Source organism: Megascapheus bottae, chromosome 2, assembly GCF_031878675.1.
Source record: "Megascapheus bottae isolate mThoBot1 chromosome 2, mThoBot2.hap1, whole genome shotgun sequence".
Classification (NCBI taxonomy): Eukaryota; Metazoa; Chordata; class Mammalia; order Rodentia; family Geomyidae; genus Megascapheus; species Megascapheus bottae.
Window position 1 is genome coordinate 93,831,642 of NC_143510.1, and position 22,955 is coordinate 93,854,596.

Sequence of the window (22,955 nt, forward strand, 5' to 3'; positions counted from 1 at the left end):
TCCACAGAGAGCGGTGGCCATAGCTTCCGTGTGTGTGTGTGTGTGTGTGTGTGTGTGTGCGCGCGTGTGCGCGCGCACTTGTGTGCGTGTGCACTCGTGTGCGTGTGTGCTGGGACTGGGGCTGGAACTTAGGGCCTGAGCTTTCTCACTCAAAGCTGGTATCCTCTCGCTTGACCCACAGTCCACTTTCAGCTCTTTTGCTGACTAACTGGAGATAGAGTCTCATAGACTTTTCTCCCCTGGCGGGCTTCAAACCGAGATCCTCAGATTTCAACCTCCTTAGTAGCTACAATTCCAGGTGTGCGTGAGCGCCAGTGAGCTGCTGGTGTTGGGGTCCCACTGGTGTGCCAGGGAGCTGTGACAGGCCAGATTGGGGATGGGGGCTGGAGATGAGGGCAGGGGCAGCAGCGGGAGGCAGTCCATGGGGCGTGGCCGTGGGGGTAGAGGAGCAGAGCGCCAGGCTCTGGCCAGCAGAGTGGGAATGGCCACGTTAGTGCCGATTTGACCATGGCACGGGCTTTTGCTCCCAGGAGGCCAAGGCATGGCTCAGGGGTGGGCCAGGAGAGGTTGGGTGGCAGGGGTGGGTGGAGAGGGCTCCAGGCCTCACTCCTTTCTCCCACCCACAGCATCCACAGCGGTGTGATCGCTGTGTTCCAGCGCAAGGGGCTGCGGGACCAGGAGCTCTTCAGCCTCAACGAGGGTGTCCGGTGAGTGCCAGGCAGTGCCACACGGGACACCAGGCTGCCAGGCCCTGACCCCGGCCTGGCCACTGCTCTGCCTCCCCTGGACCTTGTTTCCCCCCCCCATCCCTGAGTGGGGCCCCCCACGGTATTTGCTCCATCAGAGAGAAGGGACACTGCAGCTCTGTCACAGCTATGTTGCATCTGGTGGAGCAACGCTCCAGCACCCTGGTTTCCTGTGCCCAGGCAGCAAGTGAGGGCTAAGGAGCAGCAGAGGACAGGGGACACCAGGCAGCTGGGAAAACAGGCAGGAAAGCCCTTCCCTTGCTGTGCAGAGCGGCCCATAGGTTAATGGAAAGGGAGGTCCCACCCCACCCACCTTGAAAGGGTCCTTACGGGATAAGAGGAGGCCAGGGGAGCCTAGGCGTTCTCATGGCTGCTTACCATTGCGCATGGCGCCCTGATGAGCATCCAAGAAGCCTGAAGAACCTAATGGTGACGCTGGGCCCTTGCCTGCTGCCCCAGTCCACTGAGGGTCAGGTCACGTGCAGAACTTCCATGCTGTTTCCATCCGCTGGACTTTCCACTGGACTTTGCCCCCTGAAGGTGATGTGAAGGGAGCCTCACCACAGGGTGGCCACCAGTCCCATGGGACAGCTGGCTGGGCCCCCGGGGGAGCTTCCGGCTCCCACTTCCTCCCAGAGCCAGCCCAATGCCCACAGCGGAGGCTCTGATCCTGCTTCCCATTCTGTGCCACGGACTCTCATGTCACCTCCGTGGCCTTCTCTGTGGCCCCTCCCCGGCCTCCACGCCACCCACCAAGGCACAGAGGATTTCAGCTGTGGGAGCATGGTTGTCCTGCTTCTTGGTCCTTCCCAAGGTGTGGCGATGGCTGTCCCCCCCCCCCCGCCCACTGTGTGCTCTGGCTGATCCCAGGCCACAGATGAGAAGAGACGCGGGGGAGAAGCGGGGGCTGGAGTGGGAGGGGCGGCACGGAGGCGCCCCACGCTCGACTGCGTTACACAACCCTGCTGCTGGGACGGCTTGGGCCTTGGAGGACCCGGTGTCCCTCATGGGGGAGGAAAAGAAGGGACACCAGGGCATGTCTCTGACGCTGGTCACTGCTTCCTCACGTCACAGCTCTGCTCCTTTGCCCCCACTGTAGGATGGGGAGGGTGGGGTAGAATGTGGCACGGGCCCCCCCTCCCCCGCCCTACTATGTGCTGTGTGCCCTCAGATCAGTCACTTGACCTCTCTGAGCCTCTCTGGTGTGTGAAGGGGACCCAAGGAACTTGGCAGGCACCCGGGGACACCAGCCTGGCCAGGTGTCCCAGGAAGCATGAGACACTGTGGCCCCTGCCCTGTGCCTTCCCATTCTTCTCACGGTGCCTGTAGCTGAGGTGCTGGGGGGGAGGGGCAGGGGAGGGCAGCTTGCTCACCAGGTCCCCAGTGCAGGGGGAGCCTCTGCTCACCGCGTTTCCCTCCCCACAGGCAGCTGCTGAAGACAGAACTGGGGTCCTTCTTCACCGAGTACCTGCAGGTGGGTGCGCCTGCTCCCAGCCCCACCCATGGCACAGGAGACCTCACCTGGACTCAGTTTCCCCAGCCAGCACTGGTGGTTGTGATGGTTAAATGACAAGACACAGATCCGATTCTCAGGGCCAGAGAGGTGATGCCACCTGCCTGCAGTCACATAGCCAGGCCGGCAGGGCACACAGCCCAGGGCACGGCGCCCGCCTCGTCAGTGGGGAGGATGGGCCCGAGCTTCCTCACCTTGTGGGACTATATAGGGATTTTTGAGTTACTGATCCTCTTGTCTTGTTTGTTTTGGGGTCTGTGTGGTACGTGTGCGTGTTTTGCCTTGTCTTTTGGCACTGGAGTTTGAACTCAGAGCCTCATACTTGTCTTGCTTGCTTGGCTGGCACCCTATCATTTGAGTCGTGATTTCAGCTCCCTTTTTGAGATGGAGTCAGTCTCAGACTTTTCTGTGAAGACTGGCTTTGAACCACAGTCCTCAGATCTCACCTTCCTGAATAGGACTATAGGCGTGAGCCACCAGTGCCTGGCAAGATTTGAACTTTTGAAATAGTATCCCTTTCTGAAGTTTATGCTGGCCTTGAAATCATGGTCTTCCCACCTCAGCCACCCTCCTGAGTGCTGGGACTATTGATATGCGTCTCCACACCCAGCTTGGGATTCTTTTTTTTTTTAGTTATCATTTTTTTTTCTTTTTTTTTTTTTGCCAGTTCTGGGCTTGAGCTCAGGGCCTGAGCACTGTCCTTGGACTTTCTCAAGGCTAGAGCTCTACTACTTGAGCCTCAGCACCACTTCTGGCTTTTTTCTATGTATGTGGTACCGAGGAATCGAACCCGGGTCTTCATGCATGCTAGGCAAGCACTTTAACCACTAGGCCAAACTCCCGGCCTAGTTATCATTTTTAAAACAGTCCTGGAACTTGAACTCAGGGCCTGGGCTTTGTCCCTGCGCCTCTTATGCTTAAGGCTAGCACTTGCGCCACAGCACCAATTCCAGCTTTTTCTGAGTAATTTATTAGATATGATAAGAGTCTTAGGGGCTTTTCTACCCAGCCTGGCTTTGAACCAAGATCCTCAGGTCTCAACCCAAGACAGTCAGATCTTGAGTAGGTAGAGTTATAGGCGGGAGCCCCCCCTATCCAGCTAGCTTGGATTCTTCACAGCTTGGAGTATTAAGACATTGTACATCACCCACCCATTTAAATCATGTGAGTCGGTGGTTTGTGGTGTGTTTGCAGAGCTATGCAAGTATTTTCCGTTTCAGAACATTCCTGTTCCAAACCATGCACCCGTTTTAGCAGCCCTCCCCACCCCAACTTGTTCCCTGTTCATCTGGTGACATAGGGCCTCTCCCTGGCCTGGATTTCATCTGCCTGCCCTGGACATTTCCCCCTCACTCGTTTCAGCCAGGTGTAGGCCTTGTGCCACGTTTGATTGCCCATGCCTCCACGGTGGACCCGTGTGTCATTACCAGCCCTGGCTGGTGTAACTCGCCCAGAAGTCCTGGGGTCTCAGCCTGCCTGCGCTGCCCCCATCCGCACCATCCCCACATGTTGGCGGCTGGCAAGACAGGCTTTCTGGCTTCGGGTCCTTTCCCTGCCACTGTGTGCATAGCACTGCCTGCCCCGCTCAGCCTGGTGCCTGGCCCATCTTTTGAAGGACTCTGCGTCCACCTCCAGCATGGTTCAGGCCTCTGAGCCACTGGCCTTCCGGATCTCAGCCACTTCCTGGGGGGCTTTGGTTTTCGTGCTGGTTCTGGAGCTGGAACTCAGGGCGTGGGCACTGTCCCTTAGCTTTCTTACAGCTTCACTTTCAGCTTTTTGCTGAGTAATGAGATAAGAGTCTCACAAAGTTTTCTGCATAAGCTGATTCAAGCCAGGACCTTAGCCTCCTGAGTAGCTAGGGTTACAGGCGTGAGCACAGACACTCAGCATTGTTGGTGGGCTCTTGAGGTCCTCTGGGTCAGGTGACCTTCGGGGTGACACCTGTGTTTTTTCCAGAACCAGCTGCTGACGAAAGGCATGGTGATCCTGAGAGACAAGATCCGTTTCTACGAGGGTGAGTGGCCCGGGCTGGGCCGGGCTGAGCCTGTCCTCAGTACCGAGTGGGGACTGCAGAGCAGGATTTAAACCCAGGTCTGTGACTCCAGGGCTCCTAGCCCAGCCCTCCTGAGGCCCCGAGGTCTCACAGGGCGCAAAGGGCCTTGACCTGCCAGGTGCCCGAGCACCTCAGGGGATGGGCCAAGCTGGTCTCCTCCCGGGACCAGAGGCTCTGCTCACTGGTCCTCCGTGTGGCCCCAGACACCAGTCCTCCCTGCCCCAAGCCCTGAGCTTCAGGCTCTGTGAGCGATTGCTGAGTGACTTTCCTCTCCTGGCTCACCTGGTGCAGGCGAGAGGATGGTGAGAAACTATTGATCTAGTCTGCATCACCTGCCGTGGCGTGGCAGAGCCCAGTGCCCGGGCAGCCAGCTTGTCACCCCACCAGACCAGGGCCTCCTCCAGGCCTTCCTGGGTGATGGTGCTGGCCCATTCCATGCAGGGGAAGACTGAGGCCCGGAGGCTCGCCGGCCCCATGGGAACTGAGCGTTGCACCCTGTCTGTCACCCAGTTCTGTCCACTGTCCGATGGGGCTGGCCCAGCAGGAGCCAGGGGTAGGCGAGAGCACGGCAGTGGGCAGCAGCCCGCATGTGGAGGAGGTGACCCTCGAGGCGGTGCATTCCACACCTGAGCGGCCTGCACGCGCTGAGTTGGCACATTCCCGCGGGGCCTTGCCTCCCACCCATGCTGGCCCACGGGAGCCAGGCCGGGAGAACGGTGGCTTTGTGTGGCCTGGCAGAGGCCTGCCCACAGTGCCGTGTCTTCCAGCTTGGGTGCAGCCAGCCTGCCCAGTAGGTGGCATAGGGGACAGCCCTGGAAAGCTCCGGGCCTTCTCAGCTAGCCACAGCATGGCGGGTTTGCGGCCTCTGTGTCTGTCCTAGCACTGGAGGTTGGGCTTGCTGTGTGGCAGAGGGCGTTGGGGACCCAGGAATGTGGCAGATGCCGGGCTCTGCCTCAGGGACTCCCAGCTGGGGACTCAGATGTGGGTCAGAGGGTGCAGTGGCCCCTGTCTGGGGATAGATCGGGTCTGCGTGGGAAGTCATCTGTCCAGAACCCTCGTAGCCCCATGCAGTGATACACAGCAGCCATGGCCACCCTGTCCCAGAGTCACCGCTCCCTGCCACCCCGGACTGCTAGTGGGAGACATGTGACACGCAGTACCTGCACTGGCTGTGAGCTGGCAGTCAAGGCCCCTGAGGGTGGAGGGCACCCTGGCTAAGCGGGGCAGCGATTCCTGGGAACCAGCTCCAGCTCACGTCCGAGGGTGCTGCGATCTGCATTCAGGCCTGGGGTCTGCCTTGACTGCTCCCCAGGGAGCTGAATCTGGTGTGATCACGTGACCCCACCCCATGCTCTGCAGCCTTGGCATACCTGCTCCCCCTGTGCTCTGCCACCATGTCCCCTCCATGGCCTCTACCCGCGTAGTGCTACCGTGGCCCAGGCCTCCTCTACCAGCCAGAGCCCGAGGGCTCACAGGAGGGCATGCTCAGCGCCAGGGCACTCCAGCTGGGGTGGGGGGGACCAAGGGGGTCCTACAGCGAGCACAGCCTGGCACCGCCCCCGACTCTGTCTAATATCTGCTTCCCAGAGCCCATCCCCCCCAAGGGCTGGAGAGCGGCCTGCGCCCACCTGTCCTGGCCAGCGCCCAAGGCCACCCTTCTTCCTGCAGCAGAGGGGCTGAAGGGACTGTGTCTGCAGGCGGCCCCTCAGGGCTGGAGGGCAGCCTCCCTGAGTGGGATGGCCAGGCTGGAGGGGGCCTCTGGGCTCCACCAGAGGAGAGCTGGGCCCCAGCCCTGGTGGTTTCCATGGTAACAGTGCGGGGCTGTGTGTGCTTCCAGCCAGGCTGACCAGCACTGGGCCTCTGCTTTCTCAGACCCAACCACAGGGTTCCTCCTGCAGCACAGGCTGGCACACGTGCAGGGCCTTCACACCCCAGCCCGCAGCTGCCAGGTGCGCAGCTTGTCCCACGCCGCTTTCCACGGAGCTGCTTTGGGGATTTCCACGCAGCCACAGGCCCCTCATGGCTCCAGCCCAGCCCAGCCACCCCGACTCCAGGAAGCCCTTGTGCTGACCATGCACGCCTGGGCTCTGGTGCTGCTCTTGCAGGGTTTCCCAGGCCTCCCACTGTCAGCGTGGAGGGGCGGTCCCGGCCCCAAGAGGGAGAGGACCCCCAACCTGTAGTTCACCCTGGAGGACAGTCCACCACCCTTATCTCCCATGGCCGTTCTGTGTGGGGCTGCTCTGTCCTTCGTGCCCAGCCTCAGGCTGGCACAAAGCAGTTCCTCTGTAAGCATGGGTCAGATGGCACGAGAAGTGAGTGGGCCAATCCCTTAGCCTGTGCGGGACGGTGGGCGGGGGCACACCTGAGGCAGAGGGACAGGACCTGGCAGCTGGCATGTGCCTGCATATGACCCTTGCTGAGAGGCTGGGCACCAGTGCCTCACATCTGTAGCCCCAACTTCTTAGCGGGCTGAGATCTGAGAATTGAGGCTCAGCGCCAGCCTAGACAGGAAAGTTTGTAAGACTTTTAGCTCTAGTTTACTAGCAAAAAGCCGGAAATGGAGCTGGGGCTCAAGTGGTAGAATGCTAGCCTTGAGGCAAAAAGTAAAACAAGACCTTGAGGCCAAGTTTAATTCCCCCAGTACCAGCAGCTAAAAGATAACCTGTACTGATGGCCTCTGGGCCTGGACTAGCCGCACACTGGCAGCCAGGGCCCGTCCCCTCCCCACGTGACGTGGAGGGAGCTGGAGGCCCAGAGTGGCCCTGGCAGGCACCACCCACCTCGGCCGTTGGTCCTGGGTGAGAAGGTCTGGTGCCTGTCTGGATGAGCCATGACCGCTCTGCGCCCACAGGACAGAAGCTGCTGGACTCACTGGCAGAGACCTGGGACTTCTTCTTCAGTGACGTGCTGCCCACGCTGCAGGCCATCTTCTATCCTGTGCAGGTGAGTGACAGGGAGGAGAGCCCAGGGCCTGGCAGCCGTGGCAATGCCCGGCCATGCCACCCTTTATGGGCCACAGAGCCTGGCATCCCCTGGCTCCTCACCTGTGAGATGCAGGTAAGGCCAGCTCCCCCAAGGGACAGTCGGCCTCCCCTTGGGGCAGGTCATCCGGGGAGATCTGGGAGGTCCACGAGCAGGATTGGAGGCAGAGGGGAGGGGAGGTCACAAGTAGCAGGGTGTGGCAGAACACGGCTCTGTGTCTGCAGGGCAAGGAGCCATCAGTGCGCCAGCTGGCCCTGCTGCATTTCCGGGACGCCATCGCCCTCAGCGTGCGGCTGGAGGACGCTCTCGCCCGTGCCCGCGCCCGCGTGCCCCCCGCCATTGTGCAGATGCTGCTCGTGCTGCAGGTGGGACAAGGCCGGGCCCCGCAGCAGAGCCCGGGGAAGGGCGGATAGGGCCCTGGGCACCCAGCTACTTTGGCAGAGCGGAGATAGCCCACACCGAGGGGGCCTGCATCCTGCTGTCACCAGGGGCCGCATGGAGCCCCCCAGCCCGTGCCCAAGCTGGGCTCGGGGGACTCTCATTCTCTGGGCAGCCTCCCAGCCCAGCCCTTCCCATGCCCTTGGGTGGCGGATCTCCTTTCCTGCGAGACCTGGTCACTGCCTGGCCCCGGAAGCCAGCTGGCCTGCACCGCATCTGCACCTCCTAACTCCCAGCCCTGTCAGGGCGCCAGGCCGGAAGCAGATCAGTCTGCTGCTGGGGTGGTGAACAGAGGCGACCCTGACAGCACAGGCCCAGCTGGAATAAACCAGGAAGAAGCCTGGTTGTTCCATCCCCTCTCCCCCACAAAGGGAGGCTAGGGTGGCACCCATCCCAGAGGGCAGCCTGTGGGAGGAGAGCGAGGCCAGAGAGTGGGTCAGTCGTTGACCCTTGATGGTGGCTGGCCCGACCCCAGTCAGCTTCCCTGCCTGCCCTTCTGGGTGCAAGGGCCTGGGTGACAGGGACTCCTCCAGACTCGAGGGTGGACACTGGGAGGCCCAGCCTTCCCTAGCCACAGCGCCCTTTTCCACTGGAGCATCCTGTCAAGGTGCAGGCACAATGACCACACTGTGGGGCCAAGGAAGCCACCGTGGTGCTGTGCCAAGAGAGGAGAGGACAGGCTGCCCGGACGGGGTTGTGATGCTTCCCCGCCCTGCCTTCCAGGGGGTACATGAGTCCAGGGGTGTGACCGAGGACTACCTGCGCCTGGAGACGCTCATCCAGAAGGTGGTGTCGCCCTACCTGGGTGCCTATGGCCTCTACTCCAGCGAGGACACCTTCACTCACTCCTGCATCCTGGGTAGGCGTGGGTCCCGTGCGGAATCAAGCCCAGCCATGCAGCACACCTGTCCTGATCCTGCCTGGGCTAACTTGGACACCCTAGTGTGTCGGGGGTGCCGGCCCTTTCTCCCCCCCAATCTGGCAGCCCCTGTTGGTGTTAACCTACCCACTGGTATGTCTCAGCCAGGCAGTGGGACCCAGCCCTGCCACCTAGTGGTCACTGCTGGAAACTGCAAGGTGTCCCTAGTGGAGGCCTGAAACATGATGGGAGGGTCCTGGCTTCTGCCTCCTCCCCAATGCAGCCAGAGGCCCCCAGGCAGTGGACTGCGAGGCTTGCCTGCAGCTCCCTTGTCTTGAGCTCAGAGCTCAGCAGATGGAGAAATGGAGGCACACAAGCGGGCTTAGGTAATACACAGCCTTCGGAGTGCTGCCTAGAATCGCACTGACTTGATGCCCTGCTGCCTGTCCGGGAGGCTGGTGGAGGTCGGGGTGGAGGGGCCTGCACCGGCCTGGGCCTGGCAGGTACCACACATGCTGGTCGGGCGCACAGGCCACGTGGCTGGTGGCCTTGGCCGGGCTCCTGCGTGACCCTTGCTTCTCCCCGCAGAGAAGCGCCTTGTGCCCCGGTCCCGCCCTGGGGACGCCCTGGCCAAGAACCCGGTCGTCCGCTCCAAGAGCTACAACACCCCGCTGCTGAACCCTGTGGCTGAGCACGAGGCGGAGGGCGCGGCGGCGGGCGGCAGCATCCGTAGGCACTCCGTCTCCGAGATGACCTCCTGCCCGGAGCCCCAGGGCTTCAGCGATGTGCCTGGCCAGGGCCCCGGAGGGTCCTTCCGGTCCTCCCTGACACCCCCCACAGGGCCCTGCCCCAGCAGACTCTACCCCCTGGCCCAGCCGCCTGAGCCGGCCCCAGCCCGCGGGGGCTCCCCACCCACCTCCAGCCCTGAGACTCTGGTGGACCGGATCCTAGAGTCAGCGGACTCAGATTCTGAAGGGATTTTCATTGACTTTGGCCGTGGGGGAAGCTCAGGGACATCTGATTTCGAGGGGGCTGGTGACCGGCAGAGCGTTGTGTGAGGCTGGCCTGGCATTTTTACTCACCTGTTCATGTGTGTGTGTGCGCGTGCGCGTGTGCAAGACTTTTTTACTCCATCGCACCCCTGCTCGCCCCAGCCCTTGGTCACTCCTCCATCACTTTATATTCTCTAGGCTGCTAGAAGACCCGCCCACTTCCCCTGCACTTGGCCTGTGGGATTGGACAGGAATCCTGCCCTTCACCCACCTGCCCCAGCCCTCAGTGTCCACACCTACCCAGGAAAATGTGAATCTGGTGGATTCTACCACACCCACAGGCTCCACCCAGAGGGAGAGGGGTCTCCCCACAGCAGGCCTGGGCAGCCTGGACTTGGGGACAGAGAAAGTAGAATGCAGCTCTTCTACCCTGCCCCCCAATCCTTCTGACATCTAGCCCTCGGAGACCTTATTTGGGGGTTCCCCTCTTGCAGGGGCACACGCCTGGCGCCACCTACCCATTACCTCAGCGAGGCTTGCTTTCTGATCCAGTTTCTCTGTCCCATCCTGATGGAAGGGCCCAAAAAACATTGAAAGGAAGTCTGAGGACCAGTGGGGCGCAGATGGTGGCCCAACTACTGGGATGGATGGAAGCAAGAGGGAAGCCAAAAGCACAAGTCACAGGAACTGTGGGGTCTCTGATGCCCACCTCATCTCATTCGTCCACCAGCAGGGCTCTGAGTGGGAAAGGAAGTGAGCAGTATAGCACCATTAGCTGGGAACAAAATCTGTTGAAGAGTTTGGTGCCAGTGGCCCCCGCCTGGACCCTAACTACCAGAGAGGCTGAGATCTGAGGATCTCAGTTTGAAGCCAGCCCAGGCAAGGAGAGTTTTGGCACTATGGCTCAGAGGTGGAGCACTAGCCTTGAGCAGAAAAGTTAAGGAACAGTGCCCAGGCCCTGAGTTCAAATCCCAGTTCTGACACATAAAGATAAATAAAAAAAAGATGTACTGTTGGAAGAACGGGGAGATGGCTGTGAATGCACATTGCCTCGGAGGCCCTCTGCAGTGACAGCGGGGGGAGGGGGGGGCTTGTTTGGCTTGCTCTGTGCTCTGGACTCCTGGGGAAGTCCTGACGCTTCAAGGGTGTAAGATGACTTTCAGTCTGAGGTGAGCGGGTTCAGTAGTGCCATCACCTTTCCTCTGAGTTCTCTGACCTGAGCTTTATTCCTGCCCACCTCACAGGGTTCTCTGAGCCCCAGTCCAATGGGAAAAGGGAGAGTCCATCTCTCAGGGCAGGTCTGTCTCCTCCATCCCACCCCATGTCCACGCATGCCTGCCCAGCTTTCCTGCAGCCATCTCTTCCTGGGCCCTTGGCCTACTGGCCCTGTCTGGCCAGCCGCTGTAGAGGTTCCACACCTGGCCTCCTGCAGCCAGGCTCATGCTGGCCCGGCCAAGAGACTGACATGAAGCACCCCAGTCTGCACTGTTGTCCCATGCTCCCAGTGTGGGCCAGGCTCGAGACGGGGTTGGTGGCCTGGCATTGAAGGTTATTCTCAGGAACACGGCCCACGCCAGGCACGTGTGCAGCTTGCCTCCCACCCTGGCTCCTGTGCCTGGGCAGATGTGAACCTCCATCCTTACGCCTGGCCCGGCAGCTGCTCTGACACACATCACAGCTGAGTTCCATGGCTCAGCCCCCTGCCACCCCACAGGAGAGGGAAAAGATGGGCCTCCTGCTCCCTGAGCCATTGCTGAGAGGTTACACTCCTGTCCTGTCCCAGCTGTGACATGAGGCCATTGACTGAGGTCTGGGTTCTTCACCCATACTCCCTACACACATCCACCTAGCACATCCAGACACAGTCCTGTATGTACACTCCTGCTCACACAGCCCCAGAAAGACAGCTGTCCTTCGGGTGTCCTGTGCAGTGGTGGAAGGTCCACGGGTCTCAGTGGCACTGCCTGGGCCTGTGAGTGCAGTGACCACAGGTGCTATTCCCCTCTGCCCGCAGATGCAGCTGGGACAGGGACACAGACCAGAGGGGACACCAAGCCTGCCTTCCTGTGACCCAAAGGCTGGAGGTGCAGGAGCAAGGCCAGAATGGTGGGGGCCCAGTCAGGTCCTTGTGGTCAGCCACAAGATGGACAGGAAAGGCTCTGGCATCTAAGAAACCTGTCCTGTGACCCCCCACCCCCCGGTAACCACATCATTTTACCTTACCTTCTTCCACAAGGCTCCATCTCCAGATGCAGTGCATGGGTCAGGGTCTTTCACACAGGGACTTGGCTTGGGTCACATTGGTGATGGACCCACCCTTCCCTCAGTCAGCAAGACCCCAGCCCACCCCAGAAGCAGAGGAAGGTGGCCGTGGGCCTCCTCTCATGAGCCCTGCCCCCACCGTGGCATGTTAGAAAACCCCAGCTTGGCTCACTGTTGGTCTCCTGGTAATAATGTTATCCTGAGTGTGTGTGCACTTCATGCATGTAAGCATGCAAATATGCATGCGTGAGAGGCCATTCTCCGTGCAGTTTTCCCTGCCTGCCTCTGGGAGGAGGCAGTGAGCCATCCCCAGCTCCCGTAGGCCCCACTGTGAAGGAAGCAAGTCTGTGGGGGTGGAGGAGGATCCACGGGCCCAGCCAGCACCAAGACCCAGAGGTCCAGGCCCACAGGACCTGGGGAAGCCATCCTCACTCCCTGGTGGGGGGTGGGGGAGCAGGGCCAGTTACCAGGAGGAGACCCTTCTTGGCCACCTGCACCTCTGGGGCTGACCCGCATACAGGTGCAGCATGCAGAGCCACAGCTAGACTTGGGAGATAGATAGATGCCTGTGACTTTAGCAGTCCTCAGCCAGAGGCTGGGGAAGACCGACCTGGGATATCTACCTCACAGCTGCCCCTTGGGGGCACAGCCAGTGTGGTGGTCACCCTCCCTTCCAGACTCGGTACAGTGCACTGTGACCCTGTGTGGCGCAGGGCTGGGGATTATCTCCGACAGATCCTGCCAGAGCAGACAGGGCCTGAGGGGTCCCGACCCTGAGGTGACAGTGCCCTCATCACCAATGACGCTTGTACGCCTAGTTGATGAACGTGATGACGAGCTCAGCGCCGCTCTCCGACGTGTCTGTTTTCTCTGGCTCAGCCGTGTTGGGGTGTTGAGGGTGGAGGGACTTCCCAGAACCGTTTCCCAGAGCACCCTTCCTTCACAGGGAGAGGGCCTGAGGGGAAAGCGGACCGACTGCAGCCCACACACAGGGGGGCCCCCACCTTTTCAGCCCCCCTCCCGTGCACAAAGAGGCCCCACCTCACAGCGGGTCCCGCCCACGGGAGGACCCACGCTATAAAGATACGCCACCCACGGGAAGGCTCCGCCCCACACGAGGCTCCACCCCATTGGACGCTCCGCCCTCGCGAGGCTCCACCCCCACAGGAAGGCTCCACTCGCATGAGGCTCCGCCCTCACTGTAGGCTCCACCCCCACAGGAAGGCTCCACTCACACGAGGCTCCGCCCTCACAGTAGGCTCCACCCCCACAAGAAGGCTCCACTCACATGAGGCTCCGCCCTCACAGTAGGATCCGCCCTCGCGAGGCTCCACCCCAACAGGAAGGCTCCACTCGCATGAGGCTCCGCCCTTCCAGTAGGCTCCACCCCCACAGGAAGGCTCCACTCACATGAGGCTCCGCCCTCCCAGTAGGCTCCACCCCCAAAGGAAGGCTCCACTCACATGAGGCTCCGCCCTCACAGTAGGCTCCACCCTCATAGGAAGGCTCCACTCGCATGAGGCTCCGCCCTCCCAGTAGGCTCCGCCCCCACCGGAAGCTCCGCCCTCGTGCGGCTCCGCCCTTACTACGGCTGGAGTTTCGCTGGACCCAGCTCACCACAGCTCCCAGCGATAAATAATACTGGTTACGTCCCAAATCCTGAAGCCTCCCCCACGCCTCCGCCCCAGAGGTGCTTCCACAGTGGGGGTTGTCACTGTCCCCACGCTGGGCACGAAGGAGCCTGGGTAATCTGATTGGCTGCCTTGAGGCACGCCGCCGCTTGTAAGGGGGGCGTCCCCACCACCAGTGAGGGCCTGCGAGAAGTGGGGTGGGGACGAACAGGACCCTCCGTTTTCAACCAGAGGACTCAGAAGCGATGGAAGTGTGACCCCCTTTTCCCCCTCCCTCCTCTCCCCCCTCCCCCCCCCCCCCCCCCGCCGCCTGCTGTAAGCGGGCCCAGGACACGGAGGAGGGGTGCAGGACTGTCAGCTGGCTCGGCCCACCTGCAGCCCCACCAGGGCTCAGCCAGGGGCACTGACTCATGGCTTAGTCAGTCTCAAGGCCACCGGGTTCGCTGGGACAGAGGGTGGACCAGGGACTCCGGATGGAAAGTCCCAGTCTCCGGGTTTCTTCCTTTCTTCCTGTCCTCCCCACTACCTCCCTCCCCAGCTCACTTATTAAGGTGGAATTTGTGGCTTGGGGGAAAAGCGACTCTCCCACTTCATAAACATTTGCCAGAGCAAATTTAATAAAAGTGCGAATAATGCCGTGCAGACGTCCTCCCTCCATTCCCTGAGATTATTCTTCCTTTTCAATTGCAAGACACTTGAAATGCAAGGAGTTTTGTTGCACAATAAAAGGAAATGAGTAAGGGCTGGATGGATGATTAGATAGCACTGGGGAGACGCAGAAGGAACTACAAGAAGAAGGAACTACAGGAGGCCAGCCTGAGGTTCACCTTCTCTTCCTTCACCACCGTTTTCCTCTTCTTATGAACAGCAAACACACTTGCATGCCATGTGTCACAATCCCCCACCTCCATTGCTTTATTCTCTGTATTTAATCTCACCAAATTATGGCTGGAAAATGTGCATGAGATTTTGATAAAACAAAAGAAAAAGGAGGTACCACTAACATGGTTCTCTTTGCGACTTTTCTTGTGATTTTGCTGGAGATCTACCCCAGAGCCTGGCCGGTAACGGGACAAGTGTTTGTTGTGCCACTAGATTTCAGCCCCAGCTACCTGCCTAGTTCTTTCTTGTCAGAGACTGTGACTCAAACTCAGTATCTGACACTTTTACTCATTGACTGACTGGTGCCCTATCACCTGAGCCAGGCTGCCAACCCCCTCCATCCAATTTCTTAATTCTGAGTTGCCAGCTGTAGATGGGCTGGAAGCTGTTCCTCTCTCTCTCTCTCTCTCTCTCTCTCTCTCTCTCTCTCTCTCTCTCTCTCTCTCTCTCTCTCTCACACACACACACACACACACACACACACACACACACACACACAAGCCTGCCAGTCCTGGGCCTTGGGCTCAGGGCCTGAGCTCTGTCCTTGGGCTTTCTCAAGGCTAGAGCTCTACCACTTGAGCCTCAGCACCACTTCTGTCTTTTTCTGTGTTTGTGGTGGGGAGGAACCAAATCCAGGGCTTTATGTATGCTAGGTGAGCACTCTTCCACGAGGCCAAACTCCGGGCCCTGGAAGCTGTTTGTCTTATCTATGTACAAACTCAGCCCTTAACACACGAGGCACCCAGAGCACGCACTGCAATCCCAGCTACTTGGGAGACTGAGAACAGCAGGACCAGGTTCAAAGCCGGCCTGGGCCGACTCATCTGCACCTAAGTAGCAAGAAGCTGCAGGTTGCAGTGTGGCTCACGGGGCAGAGCACTAGCTTTGGGGGTCGGGGACGCTGAGTGAGGGTGGACGGCCCTGAGTTCAAGCCCTGGCGTGTGCAGGGACCACGCACGCTCGGGCGGGGGGCCCGGGGGGCCCCAGGGGTTTGGCCAGGCCTGGCACAGGAAGGAGACGGGAAGGCGGGGCGCCGAGAGGCGGCCAGGCCCCAGGCGGGCCGGGGAGTGCGGACGGCGGTGTCCGGGGCGCAGGGACGCGCAGGGCCGGCGGGGACCCCGGCCCGGGAGGCGCTTTGGGGACACGGCTTTAGGAAGTCTCTTCCCCTAGAATGTCGGGGAAGCCGGGCGTCGAGGAGAGCGGGGGACCCCGGGAGCGGACAGGGCGCGAGCTCCCAGGCCGCGTCCTCCCGGCCCTCCGCGACCCGGGACTCCGGGACCCGGGATCCGCAGAGGCGCGCGTTGGCCGAGGGGGCGTGGCCGGCAGTGGGCGTGGCCTGTGGTGGGCGGGCCCCGCGGTGGGCGGGGCCAGGTGAGCCGCGGGCGTCCAGGTGCATGGGGTGGACCGGGCCGGAGCGCGCTGGGGCCCCGGGCCGCGCGGGCCCCGAGAGGCTGTGGGGCACAGGGGCGCGGCCCCCGTCCCCCTCCGTCCCCCTCGGCCCCCGGCCGCCGCGCGCCCTTCCCCACCGCGTCTCCCCGCGGCGCCGAGAGCCCCCGGTTCCGCGCCCCGAGCAGGGAGGCAGGTGGCGGCGATCCCGTGTCGCAGATGGGAAAACCGAGGCCCGAGCCGGGGTGCATGGACCGGCACGGGGCCCCGAGCCCCCCCAGCCCCGCGCTGGCCCCCCGCTTCTCGGCCCCAAGCCGGGCCGGGCGCGCCCGCCCCGCCCCGGGGAGGGGCCGCCCCCGGGCCCCGCCTGGCCCCGCCGGCCCGCCGGGTGGGGCCTGGACCTTGGCCGCGGGCGCTGAGGGCTGAGGCTCTGGGATTCGAGTGGCGCTGTCCAGGTGAGAGCCCGAGCGGAGCTCCCTCCGCGCCGTGCCGGCCTCAGGTGCGCGCTCCTGCGCGGTCCCCGGCGGGGACGGGGAGGGGAGGACGGGGGGGGACGGGGAGGGGGGCGGGGGGCCCGACCGGTGGGCGCCCGCTCCCCCCCCGCCCCCGTCCGGTCCCCTCCGGAAGGCAGGCGCCCAGCGGGCTTCCTGGAGGAAGTGGGCAGCGGGGACGACCCTGGGCGGCTGACGGCTGGCGTGGGCAGGCGAGGGACGCCCCCGCCCAGGCCCACGGGGTAGTGAGGCTCGGAGCACTGAGGCAGGCCTGGGGACTCGCTGGACGGAACGCCGGCGGCCAGGATGGCGTTGGTTCACTCCAGCCCAGGGCACAGGGACTGCCAGTGTCCACTGTGTGACAGGAGCGGGGGGAGGGGGGGCCATCGGCCGGGAACCTCGCAAGTGATGCCGTGGACCTTGAGAATGCATGCGAGGTGGGGTTCCCTGTGACCCCCGGGTCCTCACTGCCTCCCGTCTCCAGTGGGGAGGCGGCTGGAATCACGTAGGGGAGGTGACCATCTGGGAAGGCCGGGTGACCCTGACGGAGAGCGTTGTGGCTGCCCTGTGCCTGGTGTCCTCCGTGAGACTGGTGGGGGTGTCCCTTCCTGTCCCCCAGGGAGAGAATTCAGCGCTTTCATTAGTGCTAAGTTACATTTCTCTGAAGGACAGGCCAAGCTGTCCTTGCCTTCCATGCAAGATAAGAACTTCAGGCTGGTGGGCTGGGGCCTGGTGACTCCAGGAACTGGTCGGGCGAGTCAGGATTCCAGAAATTCACCGATCGGCTCCCTCCCTCCCCCACCTGCCCATAAAACAAAAGGAAGCTCGGGAAACTGGGGAGGGGCAGCCTGAGAGGGTCGGGGCGCTGTCGTTGCTCAGCCGAGACCCTTCACCCCATCTCTAAAGCAGGGGGGGCTGCTCTGCTCCGACTCCCTGCGTTTTATGTGGAAGGTTTTGTTTATTCCTTTTTATTCTAATCCATAAAGAATTCCAGATTCTCAAACAGAGTGGGGGCTGGGGCAGATCTTGAGGTCCCTGCAGTCAGGCTTGGTCAGTCCTGGCTTCCACCTGCCTCTGCCTTGGTCTCCCTCCCTTCTCCATCCCTCCCCCATCCTCCCCCATCCTCCCTCATCCCTCCTTCTCCCTCCCTGTCCCATCCCTCACCACCCTCCTCTATCTTCCCCAACAGTTACCAGGCAATCTCTATTTACACACACACACACACAGATCTCCCTTCTGTTATTAAGGTATTATGAAGGTGTAATGGACACGTAAAGATCTCCCTTCTATTTATTAAGGTGTACCTGGCATGTAGGTAGTCAGTGGGTTGAAGGCCAAGCATTCAGGTGGACAGGGACCCCTTCCCCATCAGAGCTGCTCACCTGTGCCTGCCCCGGGCTGGGGCGGGGTTCAGGGTTATGAGGTGGAGCGGCAGGGTGGGGGGGGACACAGAGCCTCTGAACTGGGGGCCCAGTGGCTTCCACAGCCTGTGTGCCCCGCAGCACTCTCACGGAGGCTGTGTGGACAGGAATCTTCACTGGCTCAGTTGTTACCAGGTCTAGGCATGGTTTATGGGGGTGGGTGGAAACTCTTCATGGGCTCCACTTAGTTTCCAAGGCCAATGAGGAAGTAGATTGTGGTTCAGACTGGGTTACAAATTAGACTTCAGCCAGTGGTGGTGCACAAACTGCAGCACATTCACCTGGTTCAGGGTTGTGCTGCCAGGTGGAAGGGAAGCCTGTGCAAAGGCCCCGAGGCAGAAGCAGCCTGGTGTGCTTGCAAGGGTTTTGAACTTCATTCCAAGGTGGAATAAATATGGAAGCCTTAGTGGCAGGAGGGATGTGGCACTGGCATGGCAGAGGTGGAGCTGGGGATCTGTGCCCGAGGTCTGGCTCAGGGGTGTGCAGGTTGGGCTTTGACTTCCCGGGGATGTGGAGGGCCAGTCTCATAGCCCCCAGCTCTGAGCGAGGATGGAAGGGGTGCATGGTGAAGACACCAAGTAGACAGGTGAGCAGGCAGGCAGGCGGCCCTGGGGGCTGGTAGACTGCAAGCCGGGGGCTCTGTCATGCTCCATCTGCCTTCTCATCCTCTCCCCAGGCTCCTCCTCACAGCCCTCACCACGAGCTAGCTGAGCACCTGGATCAGAAAGACCTGAGCTCCACACAGCTCCCATGTCAGGGTGCAGGGGCACATGTGCTGGAGATGAGCTAGCTCTGAATGGAACCATAAGCCGGGTCATATATTGGCTTGTGTAGTGGAAAAGAGTGGAGATCAGGTGTGACTTGATCAGGGTTTGGACATCCCCCTCATCACCAGGGCCCTCATGAAGACAGAGGTGGCTCCAGCCATGCAGGCCTCATCTTCAGACCCAGGGGACACAGTCCTCGGGGAGTCAGGGAGAATGGGGCAACACTTCTCCTGGTGCTTCGTGGGCTACATGACCCCAGCCAGTCCTGTGGCTAGGAAATAGGACTTGAGCTCACAAAGGACTTGGAAGACAGCAACAGGCATACTCCTGGCACCAGCCATGGGCAGTAGGGGGATGGGAAGGGGGTGCAGTGGGCGGCTACAGCCTGCCCTGGGCCCCTGGACGTCCTTGGTCAGGGCCACAGGACACTGGGGAGGTTGAAGAGTTCTGTGTACCCAGAGCAGAGGCAGGGGCAGCAACCCCCAATGTGTGTGTGTGTGCGTGTGTGTGTGTGTGTGTGTGTGTGTGCGTGTGCATGTGTGTGTGCTGGTACCGGGGCTTGAACTCGGGACCTCCTGCTCTTGCCTGGCTTTTCCGTTCAAGGCTGGCTCTCCCTCTTGAGCCACATCACCACTTCCGGCTTTTGCTGGTTGATTCAGTACAGGAGTCTCTTGGATTTGTCTGCCCCCGCTCGCCGGGATCACAGGCATGCCTCCAGGGCCTGTCCTGAGTCCTCAGTCTTGATTCTGGTCTCTTGTGGCCTAGGTGGCCCACAAGACATGCTGACATGATGTCAGCAAGAAGCCAGGGGCTCCTGGGGCTGTGGGCACCGGCTGGCAGAGGTAAGGGGCAATTATCCCCCAGATTGCCCGGAATCAGCCACATTTCCCTCATGGAGTCTCCACCAGGGTCCACCCAGGCTCCCGTGGCTCCTGGTCCTTTACCCAGAAGCCACCTGTGGCTTAGCTGAGAAGGGAAATTGAGGCCAGGGCCCTGAGGTCCCACCCGCCCGCCCTGACCTCCACAGGTGGGGGTCAGCACTGGTGCCAGGGTGAGTGTGGCCAGGGAGCCCTTCCTCCAGGCCCCGCCCCCCCAGCCCTTTGCCAGGTGCCCAGCTCCGAGCGGGAGCCTTACACGGCCACTGTGTGCCCGCCCCACTCCCCACCACTCAGCCAACGGGACCCCCAGCGAATCGGCCCAGGTGCGTGAGTGTTCATAAGTGTTCATTAGTGGCCACAGCTTAGGATAATTGCTGGGGTCTGTTTGTGGAATGGGCGAATCCATTTTACAACAACAGGCCGTTTTGCTATGAATTAGAAATAGAAATAGAACAGTTGGCTGATTTGCATACTAGCAAAGCAGGCTGGGGATCTGGTTCTGGACCCTGATGAAGGGGGGGTGGGAGGGGGCAGGGAGGGAGGAAGCAGGCTGAGGTGACAGGTGTGTTTACGGAGTCGAGTTCTTTCACTTTTGGTGGCCCGCCTCTGTCCTGTGAGGCTCAGGGGAGACACCTGAGCTGGAGGATCATGAGATGAAGGCTGGCCCGAGCCCTGAGCACAGGCACGAGAGCGTGGTGGGGCGGGGCCAGCCTGACAGGAAAGGGGGACTGGCAACCACACCCCAAGGGGTGGACAGGGTAAACTGGCACATGGCACTGTGGTAGGATTAAAAAAAAAATCTTAGCCAGGTGCCAGTAGCTGGGGCCTGTAATCCTGGCTACACAGAAGGCTGAGATCCGAGGATCCAGGTTCAAAGCCAGCCCAGGCCGGAGTCTAAGAGACTCTTTAACCACCAAAAAGCCATAGGTGGAGCTGTGGCTCATAGTACAGTTCTACCCTTGAGCCAAACAAGCTCAGGGACAGCGCCAGGCTGGGTTTCAGGCAGCTCGCTGCAAGGGACAGCAGCGAGAAAGTTCCACGGAGCCCCGCGTTTTGGGAAGGGGACTGGTTCACAGAAGGCAGATCTGTTGCCCTAGGGTGTGGGCATAGGGTCCCAGCCTGGACAGCGCCCCGTTTCCCCTGCCAGGCCCCGCGTGTTTGGAGGGGTGAGATGGGGGGCCTTCTCCTGAGACCCTGTTGGCAAGAGGCCCTGCTCTCCCCACCGGGGCCAGACCACCAGGAGGGAGGCCTGGATGGAGAGGTCCCAAGAGCCAGCCCAGCCGAAGCCGTGGGCCCCCCAGCCCTGCTCACTGTCCTGCCCCTGCCAGGAGGGTGAATGTGATCCTGAGGTTGTTCCAGGGCCGTGGCTGTCCTCATACCCTCCCCACCCCAGTGTCAGGTGACAGCAGAACCCACCCCAGGCTGGAGGCCCTAGAGGCTGTGGCTGGGACAGTTGTGAGCCCCTGCCTGGCCTCCCACCGCGGGACCCTGGCTGGCCAGCAGCGGATGGCTTTGTGCTCTTCTCGCCATCTGGACAGGGCCACAGCCACGCCACCATGTCCAGCCTGAGAGCAGATGGCTGGGGCTTGGGGTGGTGGGAGCTTGGCGCTGGGCAGGGAGTCACAGGGCCTGGCAGCCCATGGTGACCGGCCTTCTCTGCCGGGGGTGACCTCAACGACTCCTGGGGCTGGGGGGACAGGCCAGTTTGGCACCGCTGCTGCAGTGGACAACTGGTGGGCATAACTAGTCCTGGCTCTGTGCCAAGGTGCAAGGGACCAGGCTGAGCAGTGAACCTTGGCCTGAGTGGCCCTGTGCCGTGACCGCTGTGTGACTCTGCCCACGCCGCCAGCCTTTGGTTTCTTTTCAGCTCTCTCCTTTATTTGGCTAGTCCTGGGCTTGAACTCAGGGCCTGAGCACTGTCCTTGGACTTTCTCAAGGCTAGAGCTCTACCACTTGAGCCTCAGCACCACTTCTGGCTTCTTTCTATGTATGTGGTGCCGAGGAATTGAACCTGGATCTTCGTGCATGCTAGGCAAGCACTCTACCACTAGGCCAAACTCCCGGCTCCTCATCTCTTACTTTTTGAGGCCTGAGCCGGCCTTGGATTTATGATCCTCCTGCCTCTGCCTCCAAGTGCTAAGGTTACAGTGTACACAGCCACACCTAGCCCTCTTTGGCTTCTTTCCCTCTAAAACAGCTGCCTTCCTTCATTTATTCATTTATTACTGGGGGTTCTGGGGGTTGAACTCAGAGCCTCGGGTTGAGCCATGCCCTGGCCCCTTGGCTTTATTTTTCAGACAGGATCCCACCTTTTTGCCTGGGTTGGAAATGGACCTCAGGTCTCTGACCTAAGCTTCTGGAGTAGCTGGAACCACAGACCTGGGCACCACCCCCAACCCATCAGCTGAGATGGGGTCTCTCTACCTTTCTGTCTGGGCTAGCATCGGAGATCGAGCTCATGTCTGTCTCCAGAGCAGCGGGGATTAAAGGCCTGAGCCACCAGGCCTGGCCCCCCTTACCTTTTTTTTTTTTAATTGCATCCAGGCCCACTGTCCAGCAGGCCTCTCATCCCAGCGTGTTTTGGTCCTCTCAGCTGGTGCTGCCTTTTGGGAAGCCCGGGGTGTTTTCCTGCAGGTGCAGCATTAGCTCTGGAGGCTTAGATCCAGGTTAAACCTTCGAAGCAGCATCACTCACAGCTTTCTCATTCCGGGGGCCACTTGTCCCATGGTCACCCTGCTAGGTTTGCTAGGTTTGTGGGGGTGTGGCTGTCACCAAGGTGGGTGTTTACCTTTGCAGAGCAGGCGGGCCCTGGATAGAGCCAACCCTGGCCCCACCAGCATCCTGTCCACCCCAGATCTTTTCCTGAATCCCTTGTTGGAACTGAGCCCGTGCTGTGAGAAGGCCTGTAGACTCTCCCATTCCCACAGCTGTATACCTCAGCTGGCACCGCGCTTCCAGGACACCATGGGCACCGTGGCTCACACCTATAGTCCTAGCCATTCAGGAGGCTGAGATCTGCAGGCTTTCCTGCCTGGGTTGGCTTCGAACCTCGATTCTCAAATCTCAGCCTGCTGAGTAGCTAAGATTATAGGTGTGAATATTCTTACTTTATCCCCAGTGTTTTCTAATTTTTGGTACCAGGATTAATAGTTTTCTAAGTTTAAATTTCCACTTTGTTCATTGCTCACAGAAGTACAGCTGATTTTTTTTTAAGTGCTAAGGATCAAACCTAGGGTGTTGCATATTGCTAATTTGCATCCCAAATCCACAATCCATGCTTATGGATTATTTTTTCCTAACCTTTTAACTTACTTATTTGCTTGCACATCTAGTCATTTATTTGTCGGTTTGGTTTTGAGACTTAGTCTGCTAGGTAACCCAGACTGGTCTTGAACTTGAGATCTTCCTGAATCAGGCCTGTCAAGAGCAGAGATTACAGGTGTTTACCACCACGTCTGACATTTCTTAATGTTTTTTTCTCACCTTGTTTATTGGTTTGAGGAACTTCTTTATGGATTCCTTGGGCTTTTTCTTTCTTTCTTTTTTTTTTTTTTGGCCAATCCTGGGCCTTGAACTCAGGGCCTGGGCCCTGTCCTTGGGCTTTCTCAAGGCTAGAGCTCTACCACTTGAGCCACAGCACCATTTCTAGCTTTT

General features: G+C 60.4%; 1 protein-coding gene across 3 annotated transcripts in view; it reads left to right on the forward strand.

The window, feature by feature from the left end:
* The window catches only part of Prr5 (proline rich 5), a 31,214-nt gene extending 20,605 nt beyond the window's left edge, over positions 1 to 10,609 (forward strand). For 2 of the 3 annotated variants that reach the window (XM_090328875.1, XM_090328873.1), the window contains 7 exons: positions 627 to 707; positions 2,172 to 2,220; positions 4,216 to 4,273; positions 7,164 to 7,255; positions 7,519 to 7,659; positions 8,456 to 8,591; positions 9,180 to 10,609. In XM_090328875.1, coding sequence (XP_090185001.1) covers positions 627 to 707; positions 2,172 to 2,220; positions 4,216 to 4,273; positions 7,164 to 7,255; positions 7,519 to 7,659; positions 8,456 to 8,591; positions 9,180 to 9,649 — 1,027 coding nt within the window. In that variant the 3' untranslated portion in view covers positions 9,650 to 10,609. The remainder of the gene's footprint in view (positions 1 to 626; positions 708 to 2,171; positions 2,221 to 4,215; positions 4,274 to 7,163; positions 7,256 to 7,518; positions 7,660 to 8,455; positions 8,592 to 9,179) is intronic. The other variant, XM_090328874.1, reaches the window with a different exon arrangement.
* The last annotated feature ends 12,346 nt before the right edge of the window (positions 10,610 to 22,955 follow it).